At 48.4% G+C, this 21,935-nt stretch overlaps 1 protein-coding gene across 1 annotated transcript in view; it reads left to right on the top strand.

Moving 5' to 3' along the window:
• The first annotated feature begins 201 nt into the window (after positions 1–201).
• Positions 202–21,935, top strand: part of CTNNBL1 (catenin beta like 1) — a 92,746-nt gene continuing 71,012 nt past the window's right edge. The window contains exons 1-3 of the mRNA XM_083618744.1: positions 202–360; positions 19,255–19,440; positions 20,118–20,224. Coding sequence (XP_083474870.1) covers positions 331–360; positions 19,255–19,440; positions 20,118–20,224 — 323 coding nt within the window. The 5' untranslated portion in view covers positions 202–330. The remainder of the gene's footprint in view (positions 361–19,254; positions 19,441–20,117; positions 20,225–21,935) is intronic.

Here is a 21,935-nt window from a genome sequence, read left to right as displayed (position 1 = left end):
CCGCCGCTCTAACCGCTGCGCCACACTGCCTCCCTCGAAAGGAGGGCGAGGCAAAGGAATGCCGCCAGCAAGCGCGCCGATGCCCAGCCCGGCCGCCAGGGGCGCTAGACGCAATAGCCGCCGCCGCCGCCGCCGCTCCTCCTTCGCCCGAGCGACGCCTCCACGTGCGGCGCGCGCGCTTTACGGCGGCGCCTCTTCTCCCTCCCCCGCCCCTTCCGGGCGCTTTGCGGCAGCGTCGCGGCCTTTTGCGACAGTCCGGAAGAAGAAGAAGGCGGCGGCGCAGGCGGCGAGAGAAGCGCCGGTTCGCGGCGGGGAAGGGGCGGCGCCGGCATGGACGTCGGGGAGCTGCTCAGCTACCAGGTCAGCGGGGGCGGAGAGGAGGGGAGGGCGCCCCACAACCTCCCCCCCCCCGGGGGGCGAGGGGGCGCCTGAGGTGTCGCCATGGTTACCGGCGGGGGGAGGGGCCTGGGGGCTGCATCGTGTGTTGTTGTTTCGGGGTGGGGAAGGGGACGGGGGGAGCCCTGCCCCCCCCATGGTTGCTCTCACTTGTTAAATGTGGTTACAGATAGGTAGCCGTGTTGGTCTGCCATAGTCAAAACAAAAAAATTTTTTTCCTTCCAGTAGCACCTTAAAGACCAACTAAGTTAGTTCTTGGTATGAGCTTTCGTGTGCATGCACAAGAGTGTCTTTCAGTGTATCTGAAGAAGTGTGCATGCACACAAAAGCGCATGCCAAGAACTAACTTAGTTGGTCTTTAAGGTGCTACTGGAAGGAAAAAAATTTTTTGTTTTGTTAAATGTGTGCATGCAAGACCGCCTTTCGCCCGAAGTGTCAGCATCGCCCTTGAGCCAGTGCCACCGACTGGACTCATCCACTTCAGCCCCGACTGGGCCAGGCGAGCTGGGTAGCACTTCCAGAGACCTCCTTCTGCACAGGAACAGGTCAAAGTGCTGTGGACTCACAGCTCAGAGTTGTGAGCACCGGATTCACTCCAACAAGTAGACAGTCGTCACACAGCAGAGTATAGCAGAGTATAAACAAAAAAATTTTTTTCCTTCCAGTAGCACCTTAAAGACCAACTAAGTTAGTTCGTCTTTAAGGTGCTACTGGAAGGAAAAATTTTATTTTGTTTTGACTATGGCAGACCAACACGGCTACCTATCTGTAACTAGCAGAGTATAGTGAGAGCTGGACCATAAAGAAGGCTGATCGCCGAAGAATTGATGCTTTTGAATTATGGTGCTGGAGGAGACTCTGGAGAGTCCCATGGACTGCAAGAAGATCAAACCTATCCATTCTTAAGGAAATCAGCCCTGAGTGCTCACTGGAAGGACAGATCCTGAAGCTGAGGCTCCAAGACTTTGGCCATCTCATGAGAAGAGAAGACTCCCTGGAAAAGACCCTGATGTTGGGAAAGATGGAGGGCACAAGGAGAAGGGGATGAGAGAGGATGAGATGGTGGGACGGTGTTCTCAAAGCTACCAGCATGAGGTTGACCAAACTGCGGGAGGCAGTGGAAGACAGGAGTGCCTGGCGTGGTCTGGTCCAGGGGGTCACGAAGAGGCGGACACAACTAAACGACTAAACAACAACAACAAAGCAGAGTATAAACAACTCGGAGAGCAGCTCTGTAGAATAACTTCTTTATTCTGTCTACAACTATTATACAACTATATACAGAGCTAAATGGGTTCTAAGCATAAATGAATGCTAAACTGCACTGAGTGTCTGCAGCTGCTCTTAGCAGCAACCTTATCTATACACACGATCTCTAACACTCAGCCTCTCTCTCTCCGGCACACTGACTGACTGACTGACTGATGTGGTGCTGGAGTGGAATAAGTAGAGAGCAGAACACGCCTCCTCCTCTCTGGAGAATCAGCAGACTCATCAGGAGATTCTTGGATATGGGAGGGGCGAAATCTCACTGGGCGGCTCACGACATGGAAATCAACATTCCCATCATCATCATCATCACTTTTAATTTTTATATCTTCCATTAGCACCTTAGAGACCAGCGAAGTTTGTTACTGGTATGAGCTTCTATGTGCATGCACACTTCTTCAGATACTTCAGAAATAGACTGGAAAGAGAAGTTGCTGAATTGCAACTCGTTGCCAAACTTAAAACCCTGGAGGGACCTGGTCTGAATAGAGACATTGGATTCTTATCTTATTATACATGATAAAGCTATTTTTAGCCATCTCACTCCTTGCTTTTTCCTGTAAGACCAATTGCAGTCCTTAACAGTCGTCAACAGGTCTACCACACCTCTCAGCCAGTCACCCATTCCCACCCCCCTTCTGAGTAATACCCCTCCCCACCCTCTCACTATATACAGTGGTACCTCGGGTTAAATACACTTCAGGTTACAGACTCCGCTAACCCAGAAATAGTACCTCAGGTTAAGAACTTTGCTTCAGGATAAGAACAGAAATCGGGCTCTGGTGGCGTGGCAGCAGCAGGAGGCCCCATTAGCTAAAGTGGTGCTTCAGGTTGAGAACAATTTCAGGTTAAGAACGGACCTCCGGAACAAATTAAGTACTTAACCCGAGGTACCACTGTATAAAGGTCTGGTGACTTTCGTCTCAGTGTATCTGAAGAAGTGTGCATGCTCATACCAAGAACAAACTTAGTTGGTCTCTAAGGTGCTACTGGACGTGGGTGGCGCTGTGGGTTAAACCATAGAGCCTAGGACTTGCCGATCAGAAGGTCAGCGGTTCGAATCCCCGCAATGGGGTGAGCTCCGGTTGCTCGGTCCCTGCTCCTGTCAACCTAGCAGTTCGACCTAGCCAGAGCGGTACCTATTTATCTACTTGCACTTTGATGTGCTTTCAAACTGCTAGTTTGGCAGGATCTGAAACCAAGCAACAGGAGCTCACCCCATCCTTGAACCGCCAACCTTCTGATCGGCAAGCCCTAGGCTCAGTGGTTTCGACCACAGCACCACCATAACAACCTAATGTAATACAAAAATGTGATAATGAAGCATAACTTTGAAATAAGCAACTTGCATCAAATAAAGTAACATTCAGCAATCATTAGATTACTATAGAATAATAATATTTTGTTATTAAATATATAAAACCTTTTTATTCCCATAAGCATTTACTGGCCATTGGTGTTTATTTCATAAAATTTATACACCGCTTGATTGTAAAAAAACAAACTCAAAGTGGTTTTAAAATGTTCACTTAATTGTCCTCTGCTCACTGTTTTCTTGTCTCTGCACATAGTTTGATGCAATTTTATTGTGCTGTTTTATTCTTGTACCAGTTGGGTAATTTTACAATGTAAAGCAGTATACAGTGGTACCTCGGGATGCGAACGGGATCCATTCCAGAGCCCCGTTCACATCCTGAATGGAACGTAAGACGCGACGGCGCGTCTGCGCATGTCGCGTTTTGCCGCTTCCGCGCATGCGCATATTGAACCCGAGCATATTGAACCCGAGGTATGACTGTATAAGTCTCTTAAGAAGTAATAAACATTGGAGAAAGAGAAACAAGCTGTGGCTTGGTGGATGGAAGCACCACCTTTGTGTGTAGAAGTTCCTAGGTTCAGGGCTCAGCATCTCCACGTTGAAAGGATCACAGGTGTCATCAGGACTAGGAGGACTCACATAAGGCCTTGGGTAGATGCCAGTTTTTTCTTCCTGTCTCACCATAATACTAGAACCAATGATGCCCTCCATCCATTGAATGCCATTTGCTGAGAAGCTGTTGCCTCCATGTGATACTTATGGGCTTCTCAAGTGGCTTCTGATTAGCCACACTGGGCAGCAGGATGCTGCTGCTGCACTAAATAGCCTGCCTTCGTCTGATCCACCTTCAGGGCTTGTGTTCTGTGAGGAAGCCTCGTGTGGCCTCTCTGGGTTCCACTTCCAGCTTTGGGGAAGGAAACGGGGAAAGACAAGTAACTGGAGAAAGGGATCCATGGGTGGCTGGAGATGGCTGGAGAAACAAAGTCTCTCTTGGGGAGCAGCCAGGTGTGTCTCTCTTGCACCTGGATTGCAGGTACTTGGCTCTGCCTCTTTCCAGAGTGGCTTCACCATCACACAGGTGTGCGCTTGAATTCATATCTTGCACTAAGCTAAGCTACCTTCGGAAGTGATTTCTCTATTATTTTGAAAATTCTATTTTTGAGTTTGTTGTTTGATTTTTAATAGTTACAGTATTAAGATTTTTATCACTTCGGGGGGGGGGGAGGAAGCTGTTAGGGCTGCTGTAGCTGAGAATGATGATGCCTCTAGCTAACATTTTTGGATTCTTTCTTACACTTTGTCACTTTTGTGTTCTTGAAATGTGGGTGGTGGAAAGTGTGGCCTCTGTCTTGTGGTAGGCACATAGCCTTTGGCATTCATTCTAATGCCCACCTCATAAATATCAATCACTTAAGGTGCCATGGAGCAGTGATGGGAGACCTGTGTGGTGTGTGGTTCCCAGCATTCCTCACCAGGCTGGCTGGGGCTGGTGGGAGTTGGGGGGGGGTCCAACACCCATCTGGAAGTCCTCAGGTTCCCCTGTTGAAACTCAGTGCTCAAATGAAGCAGAACATGCAAAAGAGAGAAGGTTGTACGATAGCAGGAAAACTGTAGGAGGCAGACCTGGGAGGTGCATTTGAAATAAATAGCTCCGTGACAGTTTCTAGTCATGCTTGGAGATGCAATTCTATCCATGGAAAGCTAAGAGGAGATGCAGCTTTGCTTCTATTTAACAGTTGAATAATTTCTCAAGACTGAAGGTATTTGAAATGGGTTAAATTAAAGTTGCACCTCATTTGCTTTTCCAGTTTCCATGTAACAAAAATAGGTGATTTTGAGAACCAATTTGATGCTCCGTCTCGCCCCTTTCATTAAAAAAAAAAAGTTGTTCCTCCCTCACCTACTCCCCCCACCCCCCTGGCCTCTTCCTTTCCAAGCTTCTAGTCCTGGGTCCTTACTAGGTGAGTTTTAGGGACTCTCCCTCTTCTCACAAGGACCACCTGCAAATCCCCTGCTGTGAAGCAGGTACACCTGGAGGGCCAGAGGTTCCCTATCCTTGTGCTGCTGCAAGGCCATAATATTTGGGAACATAATAATAATAATTTATTATTTATACCCCGTCCATCTGGCTGGGTTTCCCCAGCCACTCTGGGCGGCTTCCAACAAAACATTAAAATACAGTGGTCTGTTAAACATTAAAAACTTCCCTGAACAGGGCTGCCTTCAGCTGTCTTCTAAATGTCAGGTAGTTGTTCTTCTCTTTGACATCTGGTAGGAGGGCGTTCCACAGGGCGGGTGCCACCACCAAGAAGGCCCTCTACCTGGTTCCCTGTAAGTTGGCTTCTCTCAGTGAGGGAACCGCCAGAAGGCCCTTGGCGCTGGACTTCAGTGTCCAGGCAGAATGGGGTGGATACGCTCCTACAGATATACTAGACCGAGGCCATTTAGGGCTTTAAAGGTCAGCACCAACACTTTGAATTGTGCTCGGAAATGTACTGGGAGCCAATGTTGGTCTTTCAGGACTGGTGTTATGTGGTCCTGGCGGCCGCTCCCAGTCACCAGTCTAGCTGCCACATTCTGGATTAATTGCAGTTTCCGGGTCACCTTCAAAGGTAGCCCCACATAGAGCGCACTGCAGTAATCCAAGCGAGAGATAACCAGAGCATGCACCACTCTGACAAGACAGTCTGTGGGCAGGTAGGGTCTCAGCCTGCGTACCAGAAGGGGCTGGTAGACAGCTGCCCTGGACACAGAATTGACCTGCGCCTCCATGGACAGCTGTGAGTCCAAAATGACTCCCAGGCTGCGCACCTAGTCCTTCAGGGGCACAGTCACCCCATTCAGGACCAGAGAGTCCTCCACACCTGCCTGCTTCTGTCTTGTCAGGATTCAACCTCAATCTGTTAGCCGCCATCCATCCTCCAAACGCCTCCAAGCACTCACACAGGACCTTCACCGCCCTCACTGGTTCTGATTTAAAAGAGAGGTAGAGCTGGGTATCATCCGCATACTGATGAACACCCAGCCCAAACCCCCTGATGATCTCTCCCAGCAGCTGCATGTAGATGTTGAAAAGCATGGGGGATAGGACAGAACCCTGAGGCACCCCATAAGTGAGAGCCCAGGGGTCTGAACACTCATCCCCCCCCACCACTTTCTGAACACGGCCCAGGAGGAAGGAGCGGAACCACTGTATAACAGTGCCCCCAGCTCCCAGCCCCTCTAGATGGTCCAGAAGGATGTTATGCTCGATGGTATCAAACGCCGCTGAGAGATCCAGCAGAACTAGGAAACAGCTCTCACCTTTGTCTCTAGCCCACCGGAGATCATCAACCAGTGCGACCAAGGCAGTTTCAGTCCCATGATGAGGCCTGAATCCCGAGTGGAAGGGATCCAAATGGTCCGCTTCTTCCAGGCGTGCCTGGAGTTGTTCAGCAACCACTCGCTCAATCACCTTGCCCAAGAATGGAAGATTTGAGACTGGGCGATAGTTGGCCATATTGGCTGGGTTTAGAGATTTATTTTTTTTACGAAGTGGTTTAATGACCGCCTCTTTCAGTGGATCTGGGAAGGCTCCATCACAGAGAGAAGCATTCACCACCCCGTGAAGCCCATCACCCAGCCCTTCTCGGCTAGCTTTTATAAGCCAGGATGGGCAAGGATCAAGGAGACAGGTGGTTGGTTTCACTCCAAGCAGCCTGTCCACATCCTCAGAGGAAACAGATTGGAATTGAACAGCTGAGCCTGCAGCATTTTGTCTTTCTTGGGATCCAAGGAGTGCATCACTATCCCGAACAGGTTGGCTCCTTCCTATCCACCCACCAACAGTGCCTCAGTCTGGCTTGGATTGAGCTCCAGTTTATCGGCTCTTGCCAGACCTGTGGAGGTACAAAGCAGAAATAGTGCTGCATGTCATCAGCATATTGATGACATTGCAAAACAAATATTCAGGTGACCCCACTTAGCCGTTTCATATAGATGTTAAGTGGCATGGGGGTTTTGATCAGCCGCTGTAGAATTCCATATTGGAACATCCCCCACAAGCACCACTTTCATCCAAAAGCAATTAGAACCACTACAAAGTGGTCCCCCACCCACAACCAAGGCAGCTGAGTTGATTCAGGAATCCCAAGGCAACTTATATAAAAGAATGAAATCCATCTAATCTCTTCTAACAGAGCAATTAAATCCAGAGCAGCTGTCTGCCCTCTTTATTGTACTGGGCCCAACACATTCAGGCTGTGGGGAGCAGCTACTTGTGCTGGGAAAGAGGAAGCTTTGTTACTGAATCTTAAGTTGTCTCCAGCCCCCCTTCTAAAAAATCTCTTTGCTACAGTGCCCAGGGGGCCTAGCATTTCTGCTCTGCCGGCCCGAGCAGCCCCTTGAGGAGAAGTTCTTTTGAAGGTGCCCAGAAAATGACTCTGATCCCAGTCGTTGTACCTTTGGATTCCTTGCAGTTCTGCAGAGGATGCTGAGGAATAGCTCTTGGGGCCCCTGTAGTTGCAAGGGACTCTGTGTTACGACTCTTAGATCACAGGCTGTTTTGCTGAAAAGTTGCTGCCCCCCTATTGTGTAGCCTTGAGCAATCCGATCACCTCAGTGTCAAGTCTGAAATGGGAATAACACTTATGAGGTCAAACAAGTTAAGTTCATATAATTCTTCCCTTCCTTCCCCAGTTCTAAAAATGCAGCACTGCTAAACAGTGGTACCTTGGGTTACAGACACTTCAGGTTACAGACTCCGCTAACCCAGAAAAAGTACCTCAGGTTAAGAACTTTGCTTCAGGATGAGAACAGAAATCATGCGGCGCAGCAGCAGCAGGAGGCCCCATTGGCTAAAGTGGTACCTCAGGTTAAGAACAGTTTCAGGTTAAGAATGGACCTCCAGAACGAATTAAGTTCTTAACCCGAGGTACCACTGTATCTGGGATGGGCAACCTGGAGCCCTCTAGATGTTTTTGGCTTCCAAGTCCCAGCATGGCCAGCAGTCCAGGATGTTGGGAGTCCTAGTTCAGTGGCATCTGGACATCTTCTCCCCCCCCCAAGTGTCCCACACCCCTTTGCATTATAGCCATGCCTTTATAATGATATCCTCTGTACGTCACTTCACTACCACCCTTGACAAGGCATTTGTGAAACTCAAATCTGTATCTTAAGCACATTTCACTGAGCTCTCTTCATGTGGCAAATGGAATTTATTTCCAAGCCGCCTGCATGGGTGTTTGAAATGTGAAAACAGTTATCAGAAAGGTTGGCTGTGCATGTGATATCCTCTAGAAATGTGGCAGTGGGGTGGTGCTTTCTGTTCCTGTTAATCGATAGGGTCTTAATGACACCCTTTCTTCTGTGGCAATCCGTACTCTGCCTTCTGCTGTAGCCTTTTCAACTCTGGAGCTGATGGCATTAAGAGTGTGCAAATAGAAGCAGTGCTTATCATTCTGATACCCACAAAAATGTGAAAAGCATTTTTAAGAGCCTTTTGGGGGAAATGGCTCCATTGATGGGCAGCAGGCCAACAACTGCCCCATGGTGTGATTTTTTTTTTTTGCTGGCTGGCATCCTTGGCAACCTCTTTGAGTGCTCAGGGATAGTTTTCTAGGAAGCTGTGGCCAACAGTTGATTTTCCCTTCCCTTGCCAGAATAACCCTGCAAGGGCAGCCGAATGCAGACTCGCTAAATTTGACTGATGTTTTTATAACAGTGTTCTGATCCATTTATTTGTGCAGGGCCCGGAGTTTCATGCTCCAACAAGCTTATTCTTCATATGGCAATTCAGTGGAAGCCAAAAAGCAGTTAAAGCATTAGCCGGAGTCATTACAGAGGGACATTCTCATTTAAGGGAGGTTCAGCTAGATTGATTTCCTCAGAGTCTAGCAGTTGGAGATGTCTTGGGAGCAGCTTCTGTTGGTAACCTTGCTGTTGCTTCGGCTGCAATCACACTCATGAAGATGCTTTATCTTCTTCACAGCAGTGGCAGCGGCTGGGAGTAGATGGGTGCGAGTCTGCTGCTTTTAGAGTATAACGGGAAGCGCTCACCCTGTGTGGTTCCTTTTGCATAGGCTCGTTGGGGCGATACCTTCTTTGCGTCAGAATCATAGAGTTGTACAGTTGGAGGAGACCCCAAAGGATTGTCTAGTCCAACCCCTGCAATGCAGGACTCACAGCTAAAGATTCCCTGGCAGATGGCCACCCAGCCTCTCTTTAAAAACCTTCAATGAAGTAGAGGCCACCACCTCCCAAGAGAGTCCATTCCACTGTCTAACACAGTGTTTCTCAACCTTGGGTCCCCAGATGTTGTTGGACTACGACTCCCATCATCCCTGAGCTCTGGCCTTGCTAGCTAGGGATGATGGGAGTTGTAGGCCAAAAACATCTGGGGACCCACAGGTTGAGAAAGGCTGGTCTAACAGCTCTTACTATCATAAAATTCTTCCTAATGTTTAGTCCAGTTTCCTTTCTTGTACAGCTTGAATCCCATGGTTTGAGCCCTACCCTCCAAAGCAGGAGAAAACAAACTTGCTCTGTCTTTCATGTGAAAGCCCTTGAGATATTTGAAGATGGATATATCATGCCACCTCTCAGTCTTCTCCTCTCCAGGCTAAACATGCCCAGCTACCTCAGCCGAAAAGCCCTTGCACCTTCCTGATGTTCTGGACTGCAGCTCCCGCCAGCTCCAGCATTATGTGGCCACTCTGGCTGGGACCGATGGGAGTGTCAGTTCAAAACATCTGGGTGGCGCCAGGTAGGCAAAGGATGCTTTAGGCCAGGGGTCAGCAAACTTTTTCAGCAGGGGGCCGGTCCACTGTCCCTCAGACCTTGTGGGGGGCCAAACTATATTTTGAAGGGGGAAAAAATGAACTATGCCCCACAAATAACCCAGAGATGCATTTTAAATAAAAGGACACACCCTACTCATGTAAAAACACGCTGATTCCCAGACCATCCACGGGCTGGATTTGGAAGGCGATTGGGCCGGATCCGGCCCCCGGGCCTTAGTTTGCCTGCCCATGCTTTAGGGCTTCCCTCTAGGAACTTCTCAAGTACACTTCTCAATTCCCGGCAGCTTCACTTCTGAGTATACTTTGGATTTCCTGGAAACATTTCTGAATTGCCTTTCTCCGGCTGATCTTTGCCACAATCCCTTCTCCCTCTGTGCAGTGCTTGGATCTTCACAGGTTCTTGATATAATTCCCTCTCCCCACCGTCTCCGCGCCCCCAACCTGACTCCTGTACATTCCACACATGGTACAAATTCTTCATCTTGCTTCTAATCCCAAGTGAAAACATTCATTTTTCTCCTGTCGTTGTTTCTCCAGTTTTCATGGGTTTCGTTATTATTTATTACCCTCTTATTTAATTCTAAGTATTTTTGATGCAATTTGCATGTGGCACAGAAGACATTAGAAAATGTAATGCTGCGCTGTATTTCATCGAGCTCCGCTTGTTTCAACAGCTCGTCTGGAAAAGAAGATTGATTTTGCTCATATTTTTTCTTCCCGGTTTTAGAAATGAAAGGCTCCCGCAGTGAAAGGAAAGGGGGGCCGGCATCTATTCAGGCATATTTCAAATCCCTGCAACATTCCCCCCCTTCTTCTTCCCCCCCCACCCAAGCTTCACATTTCCCAGTGAGATGAGGCTTTTGCAAGCAAGGTTGGGGAAAATAAACATTCATTTCCTTATTTGTTTGCCTGTTTTCAAGGCATAGTCTGGGTATTACTTAGGAGTCAGCCTCTGCCCGTTTTTCCTCTCCCTTCTGCTTCTCAGACCCCCTCAGGCGTTGGCCTGTGCTGCGCTTGGGTGACCCGCCTGCCGCTTTCAATGAAATGGCCCCATCACATCAGAACGCTGTCGTTCATTCATCCCCCGGGGAGTTGTGTGAGGCTTGGTTTACTTGCCTGTTGTCTGGTGATACCCCTTCTGGGGATGCATCCTGTTCACTCCCACTTGGTGCTGGTGCCACGCATGACCTGTGGGGATTACGGAGGCTGAGTCTGTGAGCAGGGAGGCTTGCAGCCACCTTCTTCCTACCAGACTCGCAATATATTTGATGATTACAGGGAGATGTGAAAACACCCCTGAAGGAAGAAGGCAGAGGTTCTCAAAAGGGTGTGGCAGCAGAGGATGGCAAGGGTGGCAGGAAGATTCAAGGACAATCAAATAAACATTCACGCAGCTCAGTGTAGTATAGTACAGTATTGTATTAAAATATTATCATTATTATTTTGCAGAATATAGATAGGTACCTTTTCAAAATGAGAGCAAGAGCATCAAGTGATACCAAGCATAATCCTAGTTGTGTTTTCCAATGCATTTATTACCAATTAAAAATTTGGTTTGGCACGAGCAAATTTTTGTTCTGAAAGTGTCGCCCAAAGAAAAAAGTTTGTGGACGACTGGTCTAAGGTTTGGATTCTTCCCCTTCTTGTAAGATCCGCAATTATTTATTTATTTAGTGGAACAAATGTTTTTGAAGTGGGGTGCAATAGAAAGCAGGGTTTTTATATGCGCATGCCCTTCGGATGCTGCTGCCCCGCCGCTTGTCTTGCATTTGGATGGCAAGGCCCCCTGGAGGGCTGAGTCCCGTAGATCAGTTTGAGCCCAGGCCTCCAAGTGGGGCTCCCACAGCATTGCCTCCATGGACTTCCTTCGGCCTTGCATTCATTCCTCCTCCGATGCCATTGAAATAGTTCTTTGAAAACAAAGACTCTGGGCTATCTACGTTGAGGCAATTGTTGAACACATTATCTTAAAGTGGCAGTTAATGGCGTGCATGCCCTTGTTTCCTCTGTTTTTCCGCGCTTGAGGCAATGTTGGGCTGCGTCGAATGTGCTTATGATCTTTATTCCACGGAGTCAAGGGAAAAGATGGTGATTTGTTTGCACCCTCCGGACCGGAGGACAGAATGCTGTGTCTGCACCGCTGTCAGTAGCTGGCGGTGAGCTATTCTTTGGCACCAGGTGTGGGTCAGGGGAGGAGCCATGTGTGGTTTTGCTGACATTGCCAGCAGCCCGATTAAATGGAAGCCAGCTTTGTATTACTGTGTTCCCATTCCGAGGCCAGTTAATTCTGGTGCAGAGGCTTGGAGAGTTTGCTTCCAGGTGTAATGTGTTTGCTCCAGGCAAGGCTTTTGGTCCCGACACGGAAATGGATTGGTGGTTGTGCAGAAGTGCCATTTGGACGGCTCCCTTGGCCCTTCGTGATTGTGTTGCCGAGGTCCTTAGGAACACGGCTCCCCCCTTTTCTGAGCCAGCTTGACTAATTGCTTTCCCATTTTGATTGTCCTGGATTTCTCTTCTCTAAACATTTAATCTATGCTGTGCTCCATCAAATAGTGGCTCTGCCTTTGTGCCAGGTTTGGCTTGGGCGACGCTGGGCACTGTGCCTCTTAATTCGGCACCAAACATTTGGTCAGGGGAGGGAGGGAAGGAGGGCCCCGACTGCAACAGTTGCACTGAGTACAGCACCTGTCGGTTTGCAAAGAGCTCAGGAACCCATAAACTTTTACACAGCGCAGCAAAACAGTTGCAGATGGCCTAAACTGATGATTAAATATTGCTGCTGTTTTGCCCAGAAAGGCTGTGCCCATACCCCATGTGTCTGGTTTCTGATTACTTCGGGTAATTAAGGGGTCGCAGCCAAGTCCAGCTATTTCCAAGGGTTCCTCTTCCAATCCATCTCGGGAGAGCAGAGGGGAAAGCAATTGTCACGATTGCCAAAAGCTGATTTGTGCTGCTGCAGTCAGTCAATTCCCAGTTGCCACTTTTGGGCCTCGGAACAGAATGCCTGCGTGATGCTTGAGGACAGCTGAGAGAGGCAAGACGAGGATGGATCGTGGGCTCTGCCTGCTGCCGCTGGTGCAAAAGTGATTGAGATTGCTCTGGTAGGCAACAGGCTATAAATCTGCCTGTAGCGTGCCCACTAGATGCCAGGGGCAGCCAGTTTGACAAGACGCAGCCTTCTTGCAAGTCCCTTCCCTCACAGCCTTCCCGTGTTTCCCACAGTTGAGAGGCCATTTTCTAGTGGGATTCCTTGGGAGAGTTCTGCCCTGGCTCACTCCTCAAAGAGCCACCCAGGAGATGAGGAGAGGGGCCTGGGTAGTGGAAAGCTCAGCCACTTGCTTTGCCTGAAGTTGCAAAGTTCTAAAACATGCCAGAACTGATTTTTTATTCAGTTTTCCTTCCCTCGAATAGCAGACTTTGTGTTCATGTGTTGATGGACTTGGAGGCCCAGTGGAACCACAGGGAAAAAATAGGGAGATTTCAGAATGGTAGGGTGAACCCCAGGGGATGCAGAGATATAAACAAGGGCACCCCCACGAAGAACAAAATGTTGACCTATAAACGGACTGCAGTACCTCAAGGACCCCCCCCATTTACCCCAACCCTTTGATCCTCATCTGGGGCCCTTCCTTGTGTTCTTCCTCCATGAGAGGTCTGGACGACGGGTGACATGAGGATGGGCCTTGTCTGTAGTGGCTCCCCACTGGTGGGATGCTCTTCCCAGGGAGGCTTACCTGGTGCCTGCACTGCATATTGTTAGGTGCCAGGAAAAAACGTTCCTCTTCTAGACCTTTGACCAATGAAACAATCTATAGCCTTTTAAATGTATCCGTGGGAGGCGGGTTGTTGTTACGTTACGCATTTTGTGTTTTATACTGTAAACCTGCCACCTTGCGATCTTTGGATGAAGGGTGTGTGTGTGTGTAACTGTATACATTTAATTAATAGGAATCATAAACAAAAAATCCCATGGAGGACTGAGCATGCTCAGTGGTCTCCAGAAGCCGCAGAGCATTGAGTGCTGGCTAGAAGATAAAAATGGACGACTGGGGACGGGTGTGAACTAACCAGCTCGAGACCTTGACAGAGTTACAGCCGGGAGTGTCCTGCAGGATTATTAGCCGCAATATTTTGTTGCAGTTCCTACTTTAGTATGTCAGGAATCCATAGATCTGCTCTGTATTTTAATTTCCTATTGTCTGTGTTCATCCTGGCAGCAGTGGTCTAGCTCATTTCCTAAACATCAACATTTTTTTTAACATTTCCATCAGCTGTGGGCTCTCATGAACAGTTCTAGTCTGTGGGTTATATAGCGAATATGAGAAACATTCAGCTTAGTTGAGGCTCACCCTCCTAACCTGTAAAAGGGCCAGCTTGCAACTGTGTGTTTTTCCCCACTGGAAATGAGCGGTGCTGGAATAGGATCCGGTGGCTCCTGCAGCCGAAGGCATTTGTTGAGAGGGCTGCTGTCAAAAGCTCTCTTTTTGCTGTCTTGGCAAATAAAACAAGAATGGAGCACACATACTCACACACACACCCCTTCAGCAAAATGCCAGGCAGGGAAATCTTGAGAGTCGCCTGGTTCTTTAATCTGTTTCACATTCTGCAAAGTGGATGCTTCTCTGCTTTCTCATGTCTCCGGAGGCAACAGGACAAGCTGTCTTGACAGACTTTGATGTGGAGTGTCTGATCTGTAGGAATTCTGGTGCTGCTCCTCTCCAACTCTGCCAGTCTGCTTACTGTATTGTCTCCATTATGGCCCAGATGGCCAAAGCAGAACTTCCAAGCAGTGCTGGGTGTACCAAAGGGAGCTGCTCCTGCGTCTCTGTGGCCTGGGGAGGGGGGCAGTTTGCTCCCTCTGCACCTGCATTTGCTCCCTTGTTATGCCTCCTTGCGTTGCTTTCCAAAACGGAACAAATGGGAAGATGGTGTAATGAGGGACCACTTTTTCCAGCTGACTGTCTCACCTTCTTCTGTAGCTCCAAGGTTTCTTGGATACTTTGGGCTTGCTGTGCTGGTCAGAAGACAGTGGAATAGTTGCCACGGTAAACGCAGTGTGTCAAAGTGGAGAACCTGCATTGCGAAATGCCCTGGCCAGTATCCTGGCAGAGCTGTATCTTGGACCAGCTGCCATTTCCAGTCTGCCCCACATAAAGGGCATTATAATGCTTCACCCAGTGTACAACTAGTACATGGGCAGGCAAGGTCACATCAGTCTCTGACCTTTGTCTTCTGGGTTTCTGGGTGTTTTCCTGCTGTTATTCTGTCTCTCACAGCTACAATAAACCTACCATTAAAATTATGGACTGGTCATTTCTTTGTCAGAGGGCAAATGGGCAAATTTAGCAGGGGATCAAATACTTCCCCCCCCCCCACTGTATTATCTTGAATTGTGCTTATGGGGCAGTGGGGAGCCATTGCAGGCCCCGGGGCACTTGCAGACTTTTGGCCCACTTTCTTTGCGCCAGCCTGCCCCCATTATGGAGAATGAGCAGGTTCGTCCCTTTGGAGTTTATGGCAGTGAGGATCCTAATCTCTCCATGCAGAGCTATATGCATGCAATTTCTTTTCTCTGTGCTCACTTGTTAGCTAGAATGAAATGTACCCTTTAGAAATGCCCATGAATTTTCCTCTGCAAGGCAGCTTAATTTCCTAAAACGAAAGGGTGGTGGGGGGGAGTGTTTAGCTCTTGCTCTACCTGACACTGCTTATTGCTTTTGAGATGCACTAGAGAAAAGCAGGATTGAAGGCAGGCTGGCTTAACACAGGTGTTAGGAAAAAGATTAAGAGGTTGGAAAGATATCGCTGGAGATTTGAGGCTCGCTTCCTGAAGTCTCTCTAAATTGACAGCTAATAGGTAGTTCTTCTTGATGGCTCTTTCCAGCTACATTCAACCGGCGGAGATCCACGCACAAAGGGAGCCCTTTCACTTCGAAAGATTCATTTCACATTTCTTTTAACAAATGATTTCTGAGCTCCACGGTAACAAGGTTATTTTGCTTTTGCACCATGCAAAGCAGGCACTTTGCTTTTATTAAGCAGACTTTATTAATTCATTTCCAGATTCTTCTCCCTCTCTCCCCCCCCCCCCCGGCTTCTTATTCTCCATTTCCAATCACACCAAGTTGCTGATGAAGGCCTGCCAGTCACTAGAGCTAAGCTCCTCAATTCACTCTTCCACTGGAAGGAGCTAGGGAAGGCGGACTTCTCCGAAAAGAACTGATTCGGGGAGCCAGTGCTGCTGTCAACAGGCCCTTGTCTGGTCACCTGCAGCAAGTTGCAGCTGCAGCAGATCAGCCAGAGAAGCATTTGCGAGCCTTCCAAAGAGCCTCCTTTTTCAAAAAGCCATTGAAATGCCACAATATGTATAGATAAGTTCTGTGTTGATGCTGTGGCTAGGACAGCACAACCCTTTCCTGGACACCCGCTCCCCAGCTGAAAAATTGGGTGGATGTCCCAGGCCCTCACAAAATTGCCCGTCTCTAATAGCATGCTGGGTGCTTTAAAAGTTTATTAATTAGAAATGTATGGAACTTCTTGCAGGGGGCGAGGAACAATCTGTGGAATGGGTTTCTGGAAGAACCTCAGCCTGGTGGTCAGGATGAAAGCGCTCTTCCTTCTCTTTTCGAGGATATGAAAAGGAGGATCCCAAAGTCTGTCCCCCACATGGTCTCTCATAGCAACCAGCCGGGTGCTTTTGGGAGGCCCGGGGGGGGGGCAGGACAGAGAATCAGCATCTTTCCCCTCTTGTTTCTCCCCAACATTCCCTGGCATTCAGAGGTGTATTGCCCTTGAATATGGAAGGTTTGTTCTTTGAGACAGTTTTGGTGACCTGATCACTCATCTCCCTGTTGCAGTATCGATGGCTGTTTTACTTGGACATGGTTTGGCTTCCTGTTGGTGATCATTTGATACTTCCTTGACCTGGTGCCGTCCAGAAGTTTCAGATTGCAACTTCCATCACTGCCACCCACATCACTCCCAACCGGCACGGCTGTATGATGCTGAGTGTGATGGTAGTTGTAGGTCAAAACATCTGGAGGGCACCAGGCTGGGGAAGGTTGTCATAGCGTTCTTCGAAGTGGAAGACTCCTCCCATGCGCCTTGGGATCTGCGCATCATAGTTTTTGTCTAGGAATCCAGTGACGTTCGGGTGCCAGTGGGTTGGCAGCATTAATAATTACACTCGAGGCACTTTCATAATTTATCCTAATGACTCCGTTACTGCATATTAGAGGAGATTTCTCCCCCCCCCCCCGCCTTCCCCAATTGAGGTCGAAGCAGATCGTAACTGCCGATAATGACATCGATTGCAGACTCGGAGGAAATGGAGTTGGCTTTGTAGTGGAGTTTTAATTTAGCAATTGTTCTGGTGATGTAGCCCTCTTCTATGGTACATTACTTTGCGTCCAACCAAACGGTGTGCTCCCCTAGCCCCTCATTACGGCTGCAGTCTCATTGCTTTTTAATTAAAAAAAATGGAGGGAGAAAAACAAGAACCGGCAGCCTTAGATTGCACGCTGCCTTGATAGGCAGAGTCGAAAGCAAACGCTTGTAGCCATTTCAGAACTTTCAACTTGCAGTTTCAAGCTGGGTGCGAGAGCCGTTCCTTCTCAAGGAAACCGAGCTTAGCAGGGCATCTTTCCTGCCAGAATGTTTTTTCGCCCCTTAAGTGGAGCCGAGTGAAGGCGGAATTACATGTTGCTTCCATTAAGTGCTTATTTCCAGACTTCTGTTTGCCCAAGTAAAGTGCATGCAGGGAAAGAGGGGCATTTAACTGGCAGCAGGAGGTGCTTGCTTGACCTTTCCTACACCTTCCTATTTTTGCTGCTAAGCCTCTCCTCCCGCCCCCAAGACCTTTTGCTCTCCAGCTGGACCCTTCCCCTCTTTTTCTCATTCCAAGGCAAATGCCAGGTTTGCTTTGTAACACTAGACTAATGTGCACCTCCAGTCTTGGCACACCTCCTTTTTTGGGCACCGTAAAATGAACCGCGTCAGTTTTCCTTGTAGGCCAAGAGCGTCTCTAATCACAAAGGCAGTGCTGGGTTGCAAACAGTGCTTCCCCCACAGCAATTCCAAACAGCTGTGGTTTCTGGGACCGAATGTGGGGTGTTTTCTCCCCTGCAGCTGCAATGTATGTGCCTTGATCGGCTCTGCTTCATGCCAGTCCCTGCCACTGAAAGGGTCTAGTGCAGGGGTCAGCAAACCTTTTCAGCCGGGGGCCGGTCCACCGTCCCTCAGACCTTGTGGGGGCCTGGACTATATTTTGAAGGAAAAAAATATATTAACGAATTCCCATGCCCCACAAGTAACCCAGAGATGCATTTTAAATAAAAGCACACATTCTACTCATGTAAAAACACACTGATTTCCGGACCATCCGTGGGCCGGATTTAGAAGGCAATTGGGCCAGATCCGGCCCCAAGGCCTTAGTTTGCCTACTCATGGTCTAGTGCAAGGGCAGCTCATGTGAGAGTGGAGGAGAGAGTGGGATCAGCATTTCATCATCATCCTTGTTTGTTTGTGCACTGCCTTTCCATAGTTAAACCACACTCAGCGTAAAAAAAATACATAATTACAAAAATACAGCGAAAGTAATCATAAGCAGTAAATAAAGTGTCTCAGTAAGCGCTCAGTAAAAAGACACAATCTCCATATGTCATGTTAAGGCCTAACAATAGAGATGCAAGAAATCAGTACCAATAGCAGCAAAAGGTAAGCACCTCCAAAATTAAATCTTTTTTTTTTTTTAAATATTTATTGGTATTTTCGAAAAACACACAACAAACAAAAACAAAAAAATAAACAAAATAAAAACAACACAAAAAAGCATATTCGAAACTAAACAGAGAAGTAGAGAAAACACATACAGTTTCTGATACTTATTTTCCTCAACCTCCAAAATTAAATCTTGACCCCAGCCAAAAACCCCTGAAGGAAACCCCACCCCAAGAGTCTCTGGGCACCGTGAGCCAGGAGGTCCTGTGAGACGCACAGCAAAGATGGTCTCTGGCCTGTTCAGCAGCTTCATCCTTTGTAGCTGGATTGCCCGGGCAACTCGACTTGCCCTACATCCCGATGGAAGATTCTGAACAAGTGTGGGGAGAGCTTTGTGTCTCAGTTCCACTTGATTCCCCAATCCCAGCAATTCTACCTGTATGGTAGGATTGGAGCTGTAGCTGGTGCTTTTGTTGGTTACTTTTTAAATTACTGCTACAAATGTTCACATACATTTATAAAATTGATTGTGATGACATTGCAGCAATGTATAAATACATTTAAACGTGAAGTAAACATTAAGAAATCTGGGTGCCTGCTTACTAGAGGGAGGAACTCTTGTATGTATCTGGACTTCATAAAGCGTGCCAATGTGTCGAGAGCAACCCTTAAAAGAAATAACCATTTATTTTTATTACTTTTGCCTGTGTGAGGGAAAGGGATGGAAGTGGGTTCTCTTGGATCATTATATATATATTTTTCCCCTGTCCACAGCCAAACAGAGGGACAAAACGGCCTCGTGAAGATGAAGAAGATGATCTCAAAGTGCGGCACAAGCAGGGCGGTGCGCGGGAGCGTGGTCGTCACCGGGAAGAGGAGGCACCTGTGACGGAGGAGACGGAGGACGAGAGGAAGAAGGTCCTTCATATCATTGAGAAGGGCGAGGAGGAAGAGGAAGAGGTACTTTTCTCATGAGGAGGCTGTGCTGCCCCTCTGCTCCTCTTTCTCTGGAAAGCAAAGGCACGTGAATTCAGTGTACAATGGTTTGTGGTCTGCAGCATGGGAAGAATTTCCCTGATAGCTGGACAGGATTATTTTGTAGAAATACAGAACTGTAGAGTTGGAAGGAACCCCAATGCAGGAATTTGTGCCCTTCAGTTTTCGGCTTAGTAAATACCCACTTTTTTTTTGCGGATGCTGAATTTCCTCTACGGTTGAACAGCGTTTTGTGCTTATGTGGAGGAGATAAGATTTGAGTTGCACCCCTTCCTTCTGGACCCACAAGTGTACTTCTTCCTCTCCTCTTCTCCCCCCGCCCCCCACAGCAGGAGCAAGATATTCCATGGGGCTTGGGAGCTGATTCCACTCTATTTGTGTAGCAGTTAACAAGCCTGGGGGATCTAAACACTCATGGAGGGCTGCCCTTTCTGTTGAAGGTTTGGCGGGGGACAGAACGAGGCTTGGGGGTTGAGGAGAGACATTTAGCAAGCTTGCTCCTGTGTAAGGGTCGTAAAGGGAGGTGGGGGTGGGCAGGTGGGGAGACTGCGCAACTTAGAACCAGTTCACAGCTGCTGGGTTGTGAGAGCCGAGGAAATCATGCAGTCTCATACAATGAGTTAATTTGTGTGTTTGGCCAGGAGGAACCTCTGGATGAAAGTTCCGTGAAGAAGATGATCCTCACTTTTGAGAAGAGATCTTACAAGAACCAGGAACTTCGGATCAAGTTCCCTGATAACCCAGAGAAGTAAGTCTTGGAATGATTTGGCTTTTTTTTTTTTTTTGCTTCGTCCAACATACTCAGGTTACTAACTCGAGTTCCCTGTTAACAAAAGGTCCGGCCGAGAGAGACTTCAGCTGGTGGATAAATCTTTGTTGTTTTTTAATGCAGAGAAACCTATTTTGCAGAATGAGAGCCGGGCACTCACAGGCTTTTAACTGAGACCTCTTTATACTTTGGAAATAAGCCTTCAAAGTCAGGCAGCTCCTTGGTTCAGAAACAAAGCTCTCAGCAATTTCTCGCGGATCCAGTGGCTTGTGAATTCGATAGGTCAGCTTCTGTTCTTGCACATGATCTGGCAAGCTGTTATTCAGTGCAAATCTGTACAGCGAGGCTCTGCCCTGCTGTCGCTTGGTGTCAAGAAAACAGACCTGACCAGAGGGATGTGCTTTGCTTTACATTCTCATCATGCCAGATATAGCTCAGAAACAGCGTTTGAAAGTAGCAGGAGGGGCTTCACTGAAGCTCAAGTAGCATTTAAGAAAGCTATATAAGGCAGAAAGTGGCATGAGCTAGTATAGAAACCGGCTGAGTATCGGGGCAAAATACTATGGCTTCATTTTGAGGTATTCGTAGTTAGACAGATGGCTGTACAACCTCTGCTTAAAAACCTCCAAGGAAGGAGGACCCACCACCTTCTGAGGGAGTCCGTTCCACTGTTGGAACAGCTCTTACAATCAGGAATTTCTTCCTGTGGTTTAGTCTGAATCTCCTTTCCTGTATGTAATTTGAATCCAGTGGATTGGGTACCGAAAACCAGCTTGCTCCTTCTTCCTCCTTGAACGCTTTTGATCTCATGCTTGCTTACAGCTCAGTTTTCTCCCTGCCCATCCCCTCTCAGTCAATTATTCTTTTATTTCCCCTTTAAAGAATTTATGTAGGGTTTCTGAGCGTTCAAAGATCTCTGCCTACTCAACATCTTCTTGTAATCCTAAAACAACCTTAAATGGCAAGTCAATTATTATCACCCCCATATTACAGATGGGGAAACCGAGGCTGCAAGAGCAGTTTCCCCAAGGCCACCTACCTAGTGACATAGCAGAGGTGAGATTTGAATCTGGGATTTCCTGCTTTGCAGCTCGGCCTCTTACCCCTTAGATACCCCAGCATCTCCTGTGCTCCAGGGTCCATGTCTTTTTGCACCCTGCATCTCCACTCTAGCCTCTGACAAGCCTGCTGCACTCCTCGTAAGCTCAGCCTAGGATGACTTTTGTTGTCTGCCTGTGCTGGTCCAGGGGGGAGGTTACCGTGGGGCGAGGTCCATGACCTGAGTTGAGGATCGTCAGACAGTCCTCCTCGGGTGAAGTGGGGTCCACAGCGGGAAGCCGGGCAAGGACAGGAACTCTGGGGGAAACAGGACTGGATGCTGGCCGAAACAGCTCTTCAACGAAGTTGCTCCTGCAACCTGGGACCGGGCTGACTGGCCTTTATCTTCTCTGAGGCCAGGGACAGTCCCAGCCCCCAGGTGACCCGCCTCTCCTGGCCTTAAGGCGAGCACTCCTCCTGGGAGAAACCAGTTCCCTCCGCCTCTCTGCCCTGAGCCTCTGCAGCTCAGGAGAGGCTGAAGGGTTACTGGACCCAGGGGGAGACTCACCTGTAGGCAATGGGTCCTCAATCGCCTCCGGAGCCAGAGTGGATTCATCTGGTGTCTGCTCCTGAGGATCCGGCACAGGTGCAG

The sequence above is a fragment of the Podarcis filfolensis genome (assembly GCF_964270895.1).
Source record: "Podarcis filfolensis genome assembly, chromosome: 6".
Taxonomy (NCBI): Eukaryota; Metazoa; Chordata; class Lepidosauria; order Squamata; family Lacertidae; genus Podarcis; species Podarcis filfolensis.
Note: the sequence above shows the minus strand (reverse complement) of the source record. Positions and strands in the feature narration are given on the sequence as shown.